At 46.4% G+C, this 16,857-nt stretch overlaps 1 protein-coding gene across 2 annotated transcripts in view; it reads right to left on the bottom strand.

Annotated features, from left to right (window-relative positions):
- Positions 1–393: 393 nt before the first annotated feature.
- Positions 394–16,857, bottom strand: part of LANCL1 (LanC like glutathione S-transferase 1) — a 29,831-nt gene continuing 13,367 nt past the window's right edge. For both annotated transcript variants that reach the window (XM_054043879.1, XM_054043880.1), the window contains exons 4-10: positions 12,793–13,000; positions 8,203–8,338; positions 7,601–7,747; positions 5,384–5,566; positions 4,704–4,880; positions 4,116–4,188; positions 394–2,472 (exon numbers count right to left, since the gene is read on the bottom strand). In XM_054043879.1, coding sequence (XP_053899854.1) covers positions 2,396–2,472; positions 4,116–4,188; positions 4,704–4,880; positions 5,384–5,566; positions 7,601–7,747; positions 8,203–8,338; positions 12,793–13,000 — 1,001 coding nt within the window. In that variant the 3' untranslated portion in view covers positions 394–2,395. The remainder of the gene's footprint in view (positions 2,473–4,115; positions 4,189–4,703; positions 4,881–5,383; positions 5,567–7,600; positions 7,748–8,202; positions 8,339–12,792; positions 13,001–16,857) is intronic.

Here is a 16,857-nt window from a genome sequence, read left to right as displayed (position 1 = left end):
AGAAACTTTTCAAAATGAAACCTGAGATCTCTCAGCTACGGGAGCTGGGGCTTTAAGGAAAGCGAGACTCGAGATAATTGTGAGTGCTGGAAATGCTGTATTCAGAGGCTCGCAATAAAGACAACGTTTGATGGCTGTGACCAGAGCGCCACGGCGATGGGATTTAGCCGGCAAAACTGACAAATTCACACACTTCTGTGAAGCCACAGGTGGACTTCTCTTTGCAGACATTCATACCATGTCTGCAGCATGCTACAAACAGGTTCCATTTGGGTCTTTCTGACTGCGCCCACCAAAGTAAGAGTCCCAGCAGCTGCTGGCATACGCTGCCCTCTCAAGATACAATTACGGGGCATTATCAGTGAACAGGATTAAGAAAAAAGGAGCTACACCTTGTTTGTTTCAGCATTTTATTAAACAGCTTTCAACCTAAGACTTGTACATCATGTCCCCTGCGCTTTTCAAGTAGTACATGTACAAGCACAGTAGCATACATGCTGCTGGAATATTCTGTGCAACAGGCTGCATGAACTTTTTCTTTAATAGGAATTATGTTTAACAGAAATCCAAAAAACCAAGACGGGGTCTCAAATCAGTTGTCACTACAGGCAAGATTCAAGTTAACTTACAGTAGGCTTCATCTATAGGACTTCCCCAGAACTATTCAATTACTCAAATCCTGGAGGTCACTTTTTTTTTTTTCCCTCTGGGTTATTCACCGCAGTGTTAAAAGCTCAGAAACACAGCAGTGAGAGGCTTAGCTAGTCCAAATGAGCTTGATGCTTTCAACTGGGACACCCAGCGAACAGCAAATTAGCTGCACTGTGTTTCCAATTTTTCTAATTAGCTGTCCACACAATCAATGCTGAAACCTGTAGTGAGAAAGTCAATGAAAGCACTGCTTGCAATGGCAAAGGGGTCTGTGCAGAATACAGTTTACGCTGCTTGCTCAGGCAGTTCACGTAAGTGAGTTGGAGATGCTTTTCTAAGCGAGATGCAGTCTTTAGGCTCTATTAGTGTTTCTAGCTACTCACTGTCCGCAGCCTTGAAATATCAAAACCATTTCCACCCTTCTTCAGGCCTGGGGCAAGTTGAGGAATAAGAGGTCGCCTCCAGCAGCCAATGGAAGAGCCAAGAAGCAGGTTCAGGAACTCCAGCAGCCAATGGAGCGTGCTCCTTTGCCAAGCACATTCGTTAGCAGGACAAGAGTTTACTAGGACAGACCCTCAGCAGGTGTAAGTGAGTGAAACTCCATCAATGGATTAATTCCGATTTACAGCCAACAAGGATCTAGCCCATTGACTGGACAAGGTATTCGATCAGTACCAATTTGGGGCAGATTTTCCAGCTACTTTTCAGATGGATTCTTGTTCATGTATCAGGCTGCAATGAGTAGTAACAAGCGAGCCGAGTTACTAAGGTTCATGGAAGCTGATTAAAGAAGTAGGAGGGATTAAGAAGCCGGTAGAGCTACAAATATAACAGATTAAACACTGACAAAACTTAACGAAATAGCTTTCTTTTCCCACAACTTCTGTTTCCAGGCCTGGTTCACCAGGCTAACAACTGCAATGTTACATATAATTTTAAGTCAAGACCGCAGAAAGTTTTTCAAAACTGAACATGAAAGATCATACTTGGCAGTAACTTAACTCTTTTGAACTGACACTTTCAGTGACTGAAGGCTTTCTCCTGCAGCGTTTAGCAGAATATGGTGAAATCTGCACAATAGGTTATAGATTATGTATTCTCGTCGCTGACAAAATGCACAAAGAGTGAAACACAGTCTGCTTACAAAGCAGAAAGGTGTGAGGATTAAGAGAGGACTCTGGCATGTTCAGTGATAGCTGTGACAGTTGCAGTCTGCCAAGAGGATGGCATAAGAAATAACTTCCGTCTCCATAGTCCATCACAGTCAACTACCCAAGCAGCAGTTCAGTTAGAACTCCATGATTAGGAGAGAGAATACTTAGGTGCCAACAGGAGGTAATAGTCATAAGATTTCATCTTTTGTTTTCCAAAGACAATACTCTAAGCTTCTATCACTGTTACTCATGACAAAGTTAAATGGACAAAGTTACATTCAATAGAAAAAACTTTCTCCCTGGAATTCAGATACGTAAAATAGCAAAGCTCTGAGTTTGCATATCCAACAAAATACTGTACATTTCCCATCTTTAGGAACCAATAACAAAAACCACGTTTTTTTTAAAATCTAAACAAAGCAAAAAGAGCACTAGAAAAATTTTAAATATGGAAAAGCACTGAAACCATCAACAGAACGCCTTTACTTTACAAGAGATGAGTTTGAAAAGAGACTCAAGCAAGCTCCATCTCCTTGTCCAACGGATGTGGAGTGCAGTGGGAATCGTGCAGGGAACTGCTGGGAAGGGTTTTATAGCTCAAATGCTGGGAACTTGGCCTTTGTTGGTACCAGGAGATCAGCAAGAAAATATATTGTCCCGGCCATTCCTGAAGGAAAAAAAGAAAATTGTTATTTCTCGAAGCATATAACAGGGAGATTCTCATTGCACGTCAGTATTATTCTAGAGTAAATAATAATGTCTGTGAGTGTGCATCATGGAAGACAGGGAAACAGGGATCATTTTCAAAAACACCTACTTGACTCAGGAATCTAAGCCCATTTTTCCAAAGTGGTGTAGGCACTTACAGCCAGATTTTTAAAGGTATACAAGTGCTTAAGATGCAAATAAGATGCAAGTAAATCTCCTTAAGCGCCCATTTGCAGTTGTAAGCATTGAAATACCTTTAAACATCTGGCCTTTCAATACATCTGGTTTTCGATTGGAACACCTGGTCAAAAAGGGACCCTGGCAGCTCCGGTCAGGGCTGCTGACCTGGCCATTAAAAGTCCGTTTGGTGCGGGGCTGACAGGCTCCCTACCCAGCTTCGTGGAAGTGGCAACATGTCTCTTGGCTCCTAGGCGGAGGGACGGCCAGGAGGGCTCCTCGCGCTGCCCTCCCCCGCCCCTTGAGCACCAGCTCCACAGCTCCCATTGGCTGGGAACCATGGCCAATGGGTGCTGTAGGGGCGGCATCTGTGGACACAGGCAGTGCGAAGAGCCGCCTGGCTGCCCCTGCACCTAGGAGCCGAGGGACATGCCACTGCTTCCAGGGAGCCGCCTGAGGCACCCTGAACTCCCTCCTGTGTGCCCCAACCCCCAGCCCTGATCCCCCTCCTGCACCCGAACTCCCTCTTGGAGCCCGCACCCCAACCCTCCTCCTACACCCCAACCCCCTGCCCGAGTCGGAACCCCCTCTCGCATGCCGAACCCCTCAGTCCCAGCCCGGAGCCCCCTCCTGCACCCCAAACCCCTCATCCCTGGCTCCACCCCAGAGCCCGCATCCCCAGCCAGAGCTTCCTCAAGCCCCTGCCCCAGTCCAGTGAAAATGAGTGAGTGAGTGAGCAAGGGTGGGGGAGAGCGAGCAACAGCTGTAGGGCGGAATGGAGTGAGTGGGGGTGGGGCCTCAGGGCAAGGGTGTTTGGTTTTGCACAATTAGAAAGTTGGCAACCTTATGTCCTAGTTCCATGGACGTGAGTGGCTCTGTGATTTATGGTGGCGGTGGAACTGGCCCAGGGTTCCCCCTGCTGGCAGATTTATGGAGCAGCATAGGTATCAGCATTTGAGAAAGCTATCTGTTGCCCAATCATGGGCTAGATCTATGGCTTCTTTTTGTCCATTTCTTCATTGTTCTTTGGAGGCAAACTGAAAAGGGCCTGCACAAAATAATAAGTACACAGAGTGCAGAGGTTGGCTGGGCAGGCAGCCTGCAATTACTGTAGGTTTAAACTGTCCCTAATAAAGACTTACTCCAGTGAGAGTTATGAACCGTACCAGAGCTGAGCGCAGGAGGACTCGGTGCTATGCCAGCCTCCAGCCCTCCCAGCTGGGGTTGCAATAGAACAAGGAATTCCAGTTGTAGCCATTATCCACTGCTGTTAAAATCTCATTCAGAGAGGGTCAAAACAGTGGGTGTGATTCTCCTGACGCTGATTTTAGGGGGTCTTAATGCAGTAACTCTCAATTTACACCGGTGTGAGATCAGACTCAGGATTCAGAACATATTATGTAGAAAAGGCTGGACAGAGATTACCTTCAAAGAGAGAGAAGGGCGTGTCTGGAGTCCGGCACCCATGCTCCCCATAACTCAAACACCACTCTGCAAACTGAGGAAGGAAGAACAAAGTGTCCAAACTTTGTAGGAGACCTGACATGAACGTTAAAAATACAGACATTCCACCCAGCGTCCTCCAGATCTCCATCTTGTCATGACAATTGAACAGAAAACAGGCTGTTGCCAGGCACTGCTGTTGACTAGAGCCCAGCAGGCTGTTGGTCTGAGGGACAGTGATGAGAGTGACTGTTTAAGGACCATACTGGTCTACGTGAAATGAACTGGTTAGTGCTAGCTGCATCTCTGCCAGGCTAGAAGTTAGATTGCAAAGGAAAGAACCATCACGCAGAGTGTAGAATCAAACCATCCTTCAAGGTAACTGGCTCTAGAATGTTAGTTACATTCCACACTAGCCTGACCAGTTCCTCTCCTTAACAAAAGATGGTCCCATGATTTTCTATCGGATAACTTTTTTAAAAGGTGAGCTATCCCAGTCAGCATCCAATCTTTCCATGACCCGGTGGCAGGAGTCTTTCCTCTGTGTCTGTTGCTCATATGGACGCTCACCTTGCAGGCCCTGTACAAGTATTTCATGTTTTGAGTGAGGTTGTACAGCATTAGGAAGGCATAAGCGTTGCCAGCTGTCCCATGGCACAGCCCATAACCTTTCTTCAGCAATCCCCACTGCCAGATCACTTCCGCACACTGCAGCGCATCACTCAGATACTGCTGGTCAGCAAACACCTGTGGAGACGAGAGAGAGATTCCACTCAGTGCAATTATCCTCTCAGCATCCACGCTAGGGTGGAGCAGGCCCCCACCTTCTTGGGTAATTAGCTCCTATCGAGTGTGACCTCTCCTACTTAAGCAATGGCACCGTGACTTTGCCTTCTACTGTCAAAGATTTTTAAAGTGATAAATGAAGCAGCGTCACCGTTATTTAACTCACAATGAGCTGTCACCATTAGTCACCTGCCACAGAATGAATACAACACATGGCTGACTCCACAAGCAATGAGAGCATCCTGCACTTGGGACAAGACACTTGGGACATGTTCAGAAATCATTCATTAAAAGTCTAATTTGCATTTTGATTGGTGTGTAAGTGTGGGCATGCATGGTGGCGCTGGTGGGTTATTTCATTAGAATATTACATGCCCTGACAGAGACTCCTGGCTAGAGGATTCTCTGAGATCAAGTTCCATGTGTAAAGCTCTCCTGTCACTGTTTCCCAGGACCTCTTGTACCTTATAGGCCTGTGTGAGCATGTAGATCACGCCAGGTGCCCCATGACACCAGTGGACAAGCAGGTCTCTGGCATCATCAATACAAGGGGGGTAGTTGCCTGATGGGAACTTCAGTTGGCAGACATAATCCACACTGGGTTTGACTGTGTTATGCAACTTCACTTGGCTTACGCCAAGGCCGGGCTGAAACAGACAGACAAGATAGGCTGTTAAAACGTGAAAGAAGTACTGTACAATTCCCTCCCCCAGCTGGCAATGATAGTTTTAGAGGCATAAGCAATTTATGCTTCAAAGATGACAAGAGAGTTTGGCGTTACCGATTCCTTCCAGCTTCTTCAGCTGTGCTATGTCGGCTCATATCTTTCCTCCTATACAGACAGGCTAGGAGAACGGTGGGGGCAGGCTGCTCAATGCCTCGGGTGCGGGCGTGCACCTGGGCATCCTTTAGTGCCTCTTCCTCTGCAGCAACAGTGACTGGCTCCAGAGGGTTCCCCAGCCAGTCCCCAGCAAGGGGAGTGTGAGGGGGTGTTCACTCTATACTAGCCCTGAAGGGGTTAGAGTAGCTCAGAAGGGACAAATGAACCTTTTGGCTGCACCTCAGGGAGGGTCAGATTTGACTGATAAATTACTAATTGCTGAAGCCCAGCTTGGGGAGAAGCTGGGTAAGGTATAAAGCCAGGAAGTTTGCAGCAGAAAGGGGCTGCAGGGAGGGAGTCTGCAGTTGCTCTCTGGGCACAGAAAGGTGGGTAGGGGGAAACCCGGGGGCTCAGGGGTTGGTGAGAGCAAAAGACCTGGGCTCCTGTCCCTGACAGAAAGGTTCACCCAGAGGAGGTGTGGAGAAGAAAGCCTGTAGAAGGCAGAGTAGGAAGAAGCCCAAGGATGGAGCAGTGAGGGTTGAGAGTGTGTAGACCTTGTCTGCTGGGTGGGCCCAGGTTTCCCACCAGCCAATGGGAAATGGTGCAGGATTGGTGAAGTGGCATCTGGACAGTTGGTCTGGCGAGACTTTGATACACCAAAAGGGGAAAACTATATCGTCACCTGGATGAAGGGCTGGGTCACAAAGAGTGAGCACTTCCCAGTCCCGGAGAGTGAGAGGGACTGCGGGGCAGGCGAGCAACAGAAGGGGGTGCTCGACTCGACAAGGGCTGATCCCCAGATCCAGTCACAAAGGGGTGCACCCACTGGTGAGTGAACACTGTTACAGGGAGAAAAATAAGGGGATCCCTTTGGATTTTAAGAGGCAAGGAAAAGCCTATCCTACAAATCTGAAGTGGTTAGGAATTGCTTAGAAGATATGATCAGGATTAATGAAATGAAATGAAGCAAAGAGAAAAACTCAGGATAACTATCACGAATGATTCCCAGACACCAAGACCTAGCAGATCACGTCACCCATGCAGAGTACCGCCACCCCATAGTGAGCTGCAAGGCCAGCCCAACTTGAAGATCTCAATTCTTATTTGTACACAGACCATGTAAACAGGTTCAAGGGTAACAATGAGTTTAAAAGTAAGGGAGCAACTTCACCATTGACCTCACTGAAAGCAGGAGTGGATCCTCTGTGTCCTCCTCTAATTGCACCGCATTGGCCAAAAACTATATAGACAGAGTTCTCTTTTAAGTTGGCAGCTCTGAGCCCCTTGGAATGAGCATTTTAAGCTAAGAATCATATCATACCCAAATTGCTAACATGCAAATTGAAAATCAATACCTTTGCTATACAGCCACCAGTGATAAAGAATTGCACAGAGTCTGATGTCCTCCTCTGTAACTTCCCTGGTACACTTTCCCTGTAAGCATATGGTGTTTGGCTGCTCTTTTCTATATCCCATGTATTCCAGATTCAGCTTGTAACTTCATTGTATAGGGAGCCAAAATGCCAAAATCAGGCTCTCTGAATCCCCATGATTTTCTAGGTACCTAAAAGTTAGGCATGATGACACTTAAGTTTCTTTATGAATCTAGCTCTAAGTGACTAGCCACCTCAGAAGTGTAGTAGCCTCCTAGAGAAACAGAGTCTGGAGCATTTTAGAGCTGTTTTGAAATAGGATTTAAACCCAACAAAAGAGAGCATCTGATGGACAGCTGACCATGATTGACACCAGTGTGACATCACTAATAGCCAATCAGAAAGCTCCCCAGGTGTCTCAAGTTCTAATTGGAGGGCATTAGAAGTGAAACTGCTGGGAAGGCCTTTTCTCTCCAGGTGTCTCTCACCTGCATAAGGTAGTAATAAATTCCTGCCAGGCCATGGGCGGCCCCTATGTAATACTCCTGGTACCATTCATACATCAACGGGCTCTTGGCTGTGAAGTTCCTCCTTTTGGCCAGGCTCTCCCCGGATGCCACGACTGCATCGCAGACCTGCAGGTGGAAACCAGAGGTGAGCGACAACAGCTTTGAGGTATATAATCTCTTCCCTCCAGCCTGGCAGACAGTAGCCAGCACAGCAGGTATCACAGTGCAAAATACAGTCATGCACCTTTGTTATTCTGCACATGGAAATCCTAGCTTGTGAATGGGGGAGAGGAACAGGGGCTTCTTCGACTCTAGGCACAGAATCCTACTGGATTAGGAAGGGCATTTGGCACAATATCCCTTAGGAAGAATGGGGCATGCAGCTGGAGGTTCCATGCTGTGGCCTTCACACGTGTCATGTCATGTTTTCACACATGCCAGAGTTACCTAGACCAGCATCTATTTTCACCCTTCCAAGGATGTGCTGGGTGGGAAGCGACAAAATACAGAGGACAAATGAGTAGGATGCGGGAGGCTAATTCAGCCTACATTGGAGAGCAACTGGAGAGATGACAGGGTACCTGCTGAATATAGTTTTGAGGGATTTTTTCCACTCCGAAATGCTTGTTCACGAACAGCAGTGCGTACAGGTATCCCATGCGCCCATAGAGCATTTCATCGGGTGCTCGCGGGTCAAGTTTGTGCAGCTGAAGCAAGCTGGAAAGAAAGATTCAGGTGAGGAAGTAGACTGGCAGGGATGAGCTATACAAAAACACCCCCAAACTTTAACTCCAGTTGAAGGCTACTAGACTGGAACTCAGGAGACCTGAGTGCAGATCCTAGTTCCATCACAGGCTCACTCTATGTGACCTTGGGCAATCTCAGTGCCTCAGTTCTCATCTGTAAAATGGACATAATCCTGCCTTTGTCTTGTCTATTTAGACAGTCAGCTCTTCAGGGCAGGAGCCGTCAGTTATTATGTATTTGTACAGCGCCTAGTGCACGGGGTCAATTTGGGACTCTAGGCGTTACTGGAATCAAGATAATAACGTTGACAGTCAAACCCAAGTTGATAACTGCGTGGGTAAGGCAGGATGACCCTCTTCTCCATTCCCAGCTCCCCCATCACATGCCATAGCAGTGCTTTCAGAAATTCAGCTTCTGTGCCACGAGGCACTTCCAGAAGTGATCGGCATCAGTTTCACTCTGCTTCTGTAAATGTCAAAGGGGATGTTACCAAAATGGGAGCAGAGCTGAGCCCCGGCTGACCATTTTTGAAGATGCCACCCCTTATGTTTAAAAGTCTTGACTGTGAAAACCCAACAGCTCTCGCGCTGTTCCAAAACAGCTGAGGTCATCTCCCGAATGAGGAGCGAAGGCGAGGGGACTGGGGGAAGGAATGTGAATCACTTAGGCAACAGTGCACAGTGGAGTGGGAAAGGGGTGGTTATGAAATACCGAGCCTCTGTGGGGTGCAGAAGAAACAGCCAGTCGCTCTTCATCCATCTAGGCTGGGTTAACTAATTATAATCGCAGGGTCAGTCCAAGTGCAAGCACCACAGGTTTCTTTCAGTGCACTCACCTACCGCAGGAGTGAGAGTATGGATTGCCTGACGGCACCAGACTTTAAACATACCGGCAACACAGAGCAAGGAGCCCAACATCGTTTGAAAAGTCCTCGCGTCATTCTTCAGATGATTAGCATGCTGAAGTTGGTGACGCTCCTGCAAGCGTTAGCAACGATTGACAACTCTTCACTTGGGTGCTTTGTGACCCAATCGCACAAGATGCAAATTATCCTCCATTTTGGCGCCTCACCACTCTTCCAACAAGGTCAGAAGTTCCTCCCTATCAGAGCATTAAGTCAGCGGCAAAGAGGAAAGTAGTATTTTTTTCCATCCCTGGGGTCAGCGGCCTGGAAAACACTGTCACTTTCAAAATGACAGCATGGGTGCTGCATTTCCTCAAGGCTGCTCCTTTCAGTGCCTCTTGCTGCCACTCTGACAGGCACAAGGCACAGGAACTGCACCCCCGAGGAACCACTGGTGCAGGGCTCCCCATCACAGCCGCGTGAGGGAACAGCAAAGGTACAGTGTCAGCGCTTGCTCTTAGGCAGCACATTCTTTTTTAAAAGGACACAACAGCCAATTGTCCAGAATCCCCTGGGATCAGATGGAGAGTGCTGTGTTCCGGCTCCCGGCAGCAACAAATCTTTGCTTGGTGTTGGATTCAATGTGACTAGAGATATTTAGAGAGCGAGGGTCTCGAGGCAGATTTGGTCCAGGTTCTCACAACAGGCGGCTACCAAGTACTGCGTTGCTCCCCCCTGGATGTTTCCCAGACGTGAGAGCAAGTCACTGACTTCTCACCCTGCCTCCTAAGCATGTGCAGGCAAATGTGAGTGGGAGTGGGAGGCAGGAGCATGTCTCCCATACACACTCCCCCAAATCAGGCAGCAACAGGAGATCTCCCTGCCTAATGCTGCTGCCCATAATCCCCTGGTGACCCTATTTCCAGGGAGGATGGGGGAGAAGCAGCTAGAGTGTGGTCTCCTGGTTGCTGTGTGGGAGGAAAGGAGTGCCAGGAAGGGCGGGGCTGGGCTGGGAGGCTGTACTAGGGGGTGGGATACCTATAGCAGGTGGAATGGGAGTGCCTGGGGTTTGATGCAGTGCCTGGGGAGGTGTCAGAGCCTGTGGGACTGTAACTGGATGGAGGTGCTTGGGGAAACTGGGCGAGGGGGTGGGTAGATGGTATGTCATGAGCAGGGGTCTTGGGGGAGCATGTGAAGAGCTCCCTGGGGCAGTTTGGGGGGTGAGGGATGGTCTATAGCACCTAGGCCGGTGTTTGTACTGCTGCTGCAAGCTGCTCCCCCTAGCTGGAGTAGTGAGGGGAGGAGGAGAGGAAGCCTGCAGAACAGTTCCTGTCAAGCATCTGTGGGACCAAACCACAGAGTAAACAGGGGAATCAAAGGTTATATGGTCAAGAGGGGCGGGGCTGCTAATCGTGGGTGTGTCACACAAGGTGCCAGACGCCTGGCAGCCCTGACATTACCCAGAATGCCATTTTCCAGCAGGGGACGGTAGTAAAGGTACCTGACAGTTAGACACCACGGATACTAAACCGATCTATTAACTGCTGAAAACGAACAGTTTCAGGAGGAAGGGAAAATGCGGCAGCGGGACAGGATTCTGTGCACCAATTACTCTAGAAGCAAACACCTGATCTCCCAATGGCAGGAAAACCATGGAACACAGTCTGTAAGAATACAGTCCAGGTTTTCATTGGCTGTTGGAAAACTGGCCACCGTGAAGTGTTAGAGCCTCTCAGGGGGATAAAGCACATTTTGGGGTCAGGAACTCATTTGGACAAGTGCAAGCAGTCCAGAAAAAAAGAAGCTTGTGTGTCTCCCACTGCAGAGAAAGCTCTGCTAAGAGGCTCACTTCAGCCTTTGTACAGTGGAATGTCCTCTAAAGAGTGCATCCCAGCTGGACCCAAAGAGAAACAGGCATAGTGATTGCTATCCTTTCTCCGCAGGAGAAACTAAGAGCTTTCCACTCCAGAACCCAGCAAACTCTTTGCGAGCTCAGTAATAAACTGAAAACCCATTCCGCCTTTTGATTAATGGAAATATTTCTTGTAGAAGGCAGCTTTTCCTGTTTTAAGGGTACTCTGGCCTGCTCTGAACAATCCGGGGGCAGGCAATAGGAAAGTTTGCCCTAACCATTGCTTCTTGAATACCCCATTTTCTTTTCTCTGCTTGCCTTTCAGAAGTAACCCATTTCTAGTGCTTTGTCCTCCAGATGCCATTAGATGGCAGTGCAGAATTAATCTGAATTTCTGCTCTGCCACAAAACTGCCGCAGCAAGGGACAATTACAATAAAGAAACATGGGTTTTGATCTGTTATAATTTGGGGTTTAATTCCCCCTACAATTGTACATCACAGTTTGAAATAATGGTGTCCAGATGTCCCTTTTGTAGGCAAATATATCTACATCACATTAGCAAGCTTCACCAATATGATGCAATGTTGACCAATGCAATATTGTTAAGATCACATGTCTATATTTCCAGAATAAAAAAAAGGGACTTTTGTCTCTAGACTAGTTCAAGCTGCATATTTCATGAGCACTAAATTCACACCAAAAAGAAGAACATCTCAATCTCAATTAAAAATAATGGGAGCTGGGTTTCCAAATCCTTTAGGCAATTCTGAACCTTCCTCCCCCGCTTCATTTTAAAACAATTGTGCTGTATGACCCTCATAGCCAGATAACAGAGGCTATTCAGCATATGTTTCTGCAGTTGTTAGGATCTGGTAGATTTGTTTACTGGTCAACTTTAAATGGAAAGTTTGCCCCAAGGTATTTCTCATCATTTTAAGACTCCTTCTGTCATATACTCTTGAAAGCTTACAATTGAAATCTGCTCCTCTGCTAAGTGTTTTTTCTCTGTCACATGCTAGCCCTATTCAGGTAGTGTACAGCAGCTTGTGTTTAAAAAAGAACAACAAAAATACAGATGAAAACACAATTTAAAAACAGACATAAGATAAAATGAAAAAGGTAAGTCTCACCTTGACAAAATGTCCCTTTAACTGTAAGGGTGGAGCTGGTAAAAAAAATTCCAAATCTCCCCCTTCTCTCCACCCCCCTCCAAAGAAAGAGATAATGGGGAGAAGTCCAGACTAAATATTTCCAAGTTTTCCCCCATTTTCAACCAACTATAGAACTGGTGTAAAGTTTTCAAAAAATCCAATTTTGTTTAAGACTCTGAAAAATGGAAACATGAATAACAAAACCAACCAACCACGTGCAGCTCCCCCAGCCTGTCTGGCCAGCTCTAGTGCTGTGGCAATCCCTGCTCAGTGACAGTACAGCCATTCTATCCCCCATCCAGAAAAGCAGGCTGTAACAAAGGCCAGCTAGTCAACCGGGCTTGGTTTACGTCCTTAATGACAACCATTTCTCTAGGATGTGAAGATTCTGTTGCATGCTTCTTGTCCAGTTAGTGAATGCTCTCCTTCAAACAGAGCCCTACAGCAGAACCTAATAAGGTTGAGAGGGATGTTCCGCATGGGGAAAGCTACGTGCCAGCTTTGGACACCAGCTCATGCATCCAAAAGCAACAACTTGAGGAACAGGCGGGCAAAACCAAACCCCGAAACGTTACCGAGTGATGCAGGCTTCCGACTGTGTCTCATCCTGTAATTTATGGTACACGACGGCAGCCACTGCCAAAGGTCCAGCATCCCCGCACAAGAAGGTGATGGAGCGCTTTGTCAGACAATTCAAGCTCTTCTTCGCATATGCCTCTGCTACCTGGAGGTAGGAAGGGTCTCCATACACATCATACAGGTGCAAGTAAAGCACAGCAATGCCTGCGAAGAAATAAATGGGTTAAGCCCAGGGCCTGGATCAGCTGTTTTATTGCTCTCCCCTGGCACTATATACTTTTGTTGCTCTCTAACTTTAAAACATAAAATCCCAGCTGCTTATGGTGGAGCCAAAAAATATGAAACAAATTTCTTGATCAGCTTATCTGTACTGGGACGTTAATATCTCCCTGCTTGGCCACTGGGTGACTTTGGACGTGTCACTGCACCTCTCTGCCTCAGTCTCCCCATCTGTAAAATGGCAATAATTGTGAAGTGTACAAAGTGTAACTTTGTAAAGTTCTTTTAGATCTACTGCTGAAAAGCATCATACAAGGTGGTATTATTTATATTTATATTTATTTAGTTATTTATTTTTTTGGCCACTTGCCAAATAGCAATGACAAATACATAAGCATTAGTGATAGACAAGAAAATATTTGCAATACAGCAGCTGTTCTCAACCTCAACCATCCTGGAACCCCCTTTTCCATTGCAGGACACCCTCTACCAGCCTCTCATAAGAACATAAGAACGGCCGTACCAGGTCAGACCAAAGGTCCACCTAGCCCAGTATCCTGTCTACCAACAGTGGCCAATGCCAGGTGCCCCAGAGGGAGTGGACCTAACAGGCAATGATCAAGTGATCTCTCTCCTGCCATCCATCTCCATCCTCTGACAGACAGAGGCTAGGGACACCATTCCTTACCCATCCTGGCTAACAGCCATTAATGGACTTAACCACCATGAATTTATCCAGTACTCTTTTAAACGGTGTTATAGTCCTAGTCTTCACAACCTCCTCAAATAAGGAGTTCCACAAGTTGACTGTGCGCTGCGTGAAGAACAACTTCCTTGTATTTGTTTTAAACCTGCTGCCTATTAATTTCATTTCATGACCCCTAGTTCTTGTATTATGGGAATAAGTAAATAACTTTTCCTTATCCACTTTCTCCACATCACTCATGATTTTATATACCTCTACCATCTGTCTGGGACCTCCCTCCCATCGAGCAATATGGGAATGGCAGGGTCCCCTGACACCTGTTGGTGACCCCTAAGTTAGAGAAGCCGTAGACTAAACTGGACATTCATAGAGAAGGAGAGAGATTGAGAATGGCCTTTATTTCTCTCTGCACAGAGAATCAGCTGTTTTCAAGAAAAGTATTGTAAACAAAGATAATTCCTGCATACACACACCACACACTAATTCTGAGTGCAGCCCTTGTCTGAAACATAAAAAGCTATTCAAGAGTCAGGAAAATGCATTCTTCTGCCCCTGACTCTTCCATACCAGGCACCCAGCTACATAAACAATGCTGCTGTTAAAAGGCTAGGACACTGGTTTTGCCTGGAGTCTTACTCTGTCCCTCTCTCATCCCGCTCTTGAAGCCTGTTATACATAACTGAAGAGTCATCAGCGTGTCATTATTCAAAAGGTCTGTCACAGTAGATAGAACCTCCCTTCTAAACACCCGCTAGTCAGAAGGCACCCTCAAAAGGATATGTGGGCTCGGGGTATCCTCAAAGAATATGTATCAGAGAAGCTAGCGGCCTACATCGCTTCCAGAAAAATCTCATTTCGCCTCTTACAGTATGCTTTCCATCTCATTAACCGTTTCTAAGACGACACAGGTCCTGTGTTTAAGCCTAAATTAATAGAGCCAATGTCTGCAGATTTCGATCCAGTTAAAAAAAAAAAAAAAAAGGGCAGCCTGAAAAATTACTTTCCACTGTACTGGGAACAATTTTAAATTTAGATCATTTTCTCATTTTGCATGGGTAATCTCCAAAGCTTCGTGCTACAGACAATTCAATTTCACATGTATATTAAGGGCAAATTTCCATTTCCTGCCAAAGTTAATAACCTTGTCCGCTCTCTACGCAGTTCAGTGTTAGTATTTCCACAGAGAGAAGCTCAGATGTACAGTACCATCATTCAAGTTTGTAAGGACGTGGGCATGAAGCTCTTTTTAAAGGGGAATACTTACCTACTAGGTCTTTCCATGACCTATCACCATCTTTAAGTTCTTAATAGGCCTGATATCAATTTAAACAGCTCAGACTACGGAGTTACCTGTTTTAATGTTTAGCTTTTCACTTCATAAGCAGCTGCCATTGGAACAAGCTTAATTGTTTATGTAACTACCATGGTAAGAATAATGCCAGGATTGAAGTCTGGAAAAATAAAATTACCTTGTGAGTTTTTCTTCCAATCCCTTCTTCCCCTTTTCCCACAAAAATCTCTTTTAGCTATGAACAATTGTTTGCCAGAACCTGGGAATGGGCGACGGGGGATGGATCACTTGATGATTACCTGTTCTGTTCATTCCCTCTGGGGCACCTGGCATTGGCCACCGTCGGAAGACAGGATACTGAGCTAGAAGGACCTTTAGTCTGACCCAGTGTGGCCGCTCTTAAAGGCTCCAAAAGCATCATAACGCAGTTAGGTTTGAGAGGCTTTGCAGAACTGTAATGTCGGCATCACTTCCCAAATGGGGCAAGATTTTCTCTACACCCAAAAGCTTTTAAAATCTGGTCTACAACTGTGAAGAGCAACACCCAACCTGGAGAGGTGACTTGCAGCAAGCATGTTTAGGTAGCTAGATACACCAATGATAGACTAAAAAAATAAGAGCATCAAGTGTAGGTTGACCCATGATTAATATCTAGACAATGTATATTAGAGGCAGCATGGTTGGAGGACAGAGTATGGGGCTGGGAATCAGGAGGTCCTAAATGATAATCCCAGCATTGCCACACACTCAGTCTGGCTTTGGACAAGTCACCGCGCCTCCCTGCCTCAGTTTCTCCATCTGTAAAATAAGGGTAAATACCTAACCTCCCAAATGTGCATGGTAGGTTGAAGATGAGCTAGATAATATTTGCAATATGCTTCTAATGTGTAAAGTACCATATAAAAATAATTATTACATAATGAGGGATGGGAGGCTAGGTAGAAGAGGGGATCAGTTCCCCTAGCTTTGCACCTCTGGAAACCTGGATCCAGTTGAATTGCTTCAAACATATGTGGCTGTCTCACTCCGATTCCCATTTGTGCCCCTCAGAACTACCACACAGCTGGCAGTCTATGGCATGCCAGAGCGGAGGATCTGAAGGGTCTATTCTAGATAGACATTATGGTGATAAGGGTGGTGTCCGAACCTGAACATCTTCCTGTTGTGCATTAAGCAACATGGCTAACATCTGTCACATGTCGTTGGTTCTCGCTCTCATCCTTTCCCCAGGGGAAGAGCTGTGCATGCAGTGGAATGCTCTGTTTTTATAGGGTTTTGTGTTGGGGGGTTGTGTTGGAACAGTGGTGCATTTGTTCAGCTACATGGGCGATCCAGTGCTTATGACCTTTACTTTAGCACTTGCTAAATCCGTTAATCCCAGTAGCACCAGAGTTGTAAGATGTTTTACTTTGTTTAAAATCTTGTCACAGTATAGGGCACGTAGAGTTAGATCTTCCCAACCAGCTAAAAGACTATTTCATCCCCACACACACTAGTTAATGGAGAGGCTGAGATGCTGCTTTAGGTATATACTGAGTTCAGGGCTTGTGAATGATGCTGGATTGTCAGCAACCTGTAAACTGCAGGCCATTGTGATACACTGCTAAGGGACAGCATAAGCAGTAGCAAGGCAAACTTCTCTAACTTGAACCATGCTGACCCTGAACAGAAGGGATCTAAGGCCAGGGATAGCATGCTTTCAATATCAATTCAATCTTAGTCTCTTTATCCAGACTGCTGCTAAGGACACCAATTAGACGGTGGTTTTCAGTGTGCAGTCCACTAAGAACTGAACTGCAGTGAACTCGTGTAACAAAGGTCATGAAACTGCCACGAGATAGGAGA

This window comes from Malaclemys terrapin, chromosome 11, assembly GCF_027887155.1.
Source record: "Malaclemys terrapin pileata isolate rMalTer1 chromosome 11, rMalTer1.hap1, whole genome shotgun sequence".
Classification (NCBI taxonomy): Eukaryota; Metazoa; Chordata; order Testudines; family Emydidae; genus Malaclemys; species Malaclemys terrapin.
This window is presented reverse-complemented; position numbering and strand designations above follow the sequence as displayed.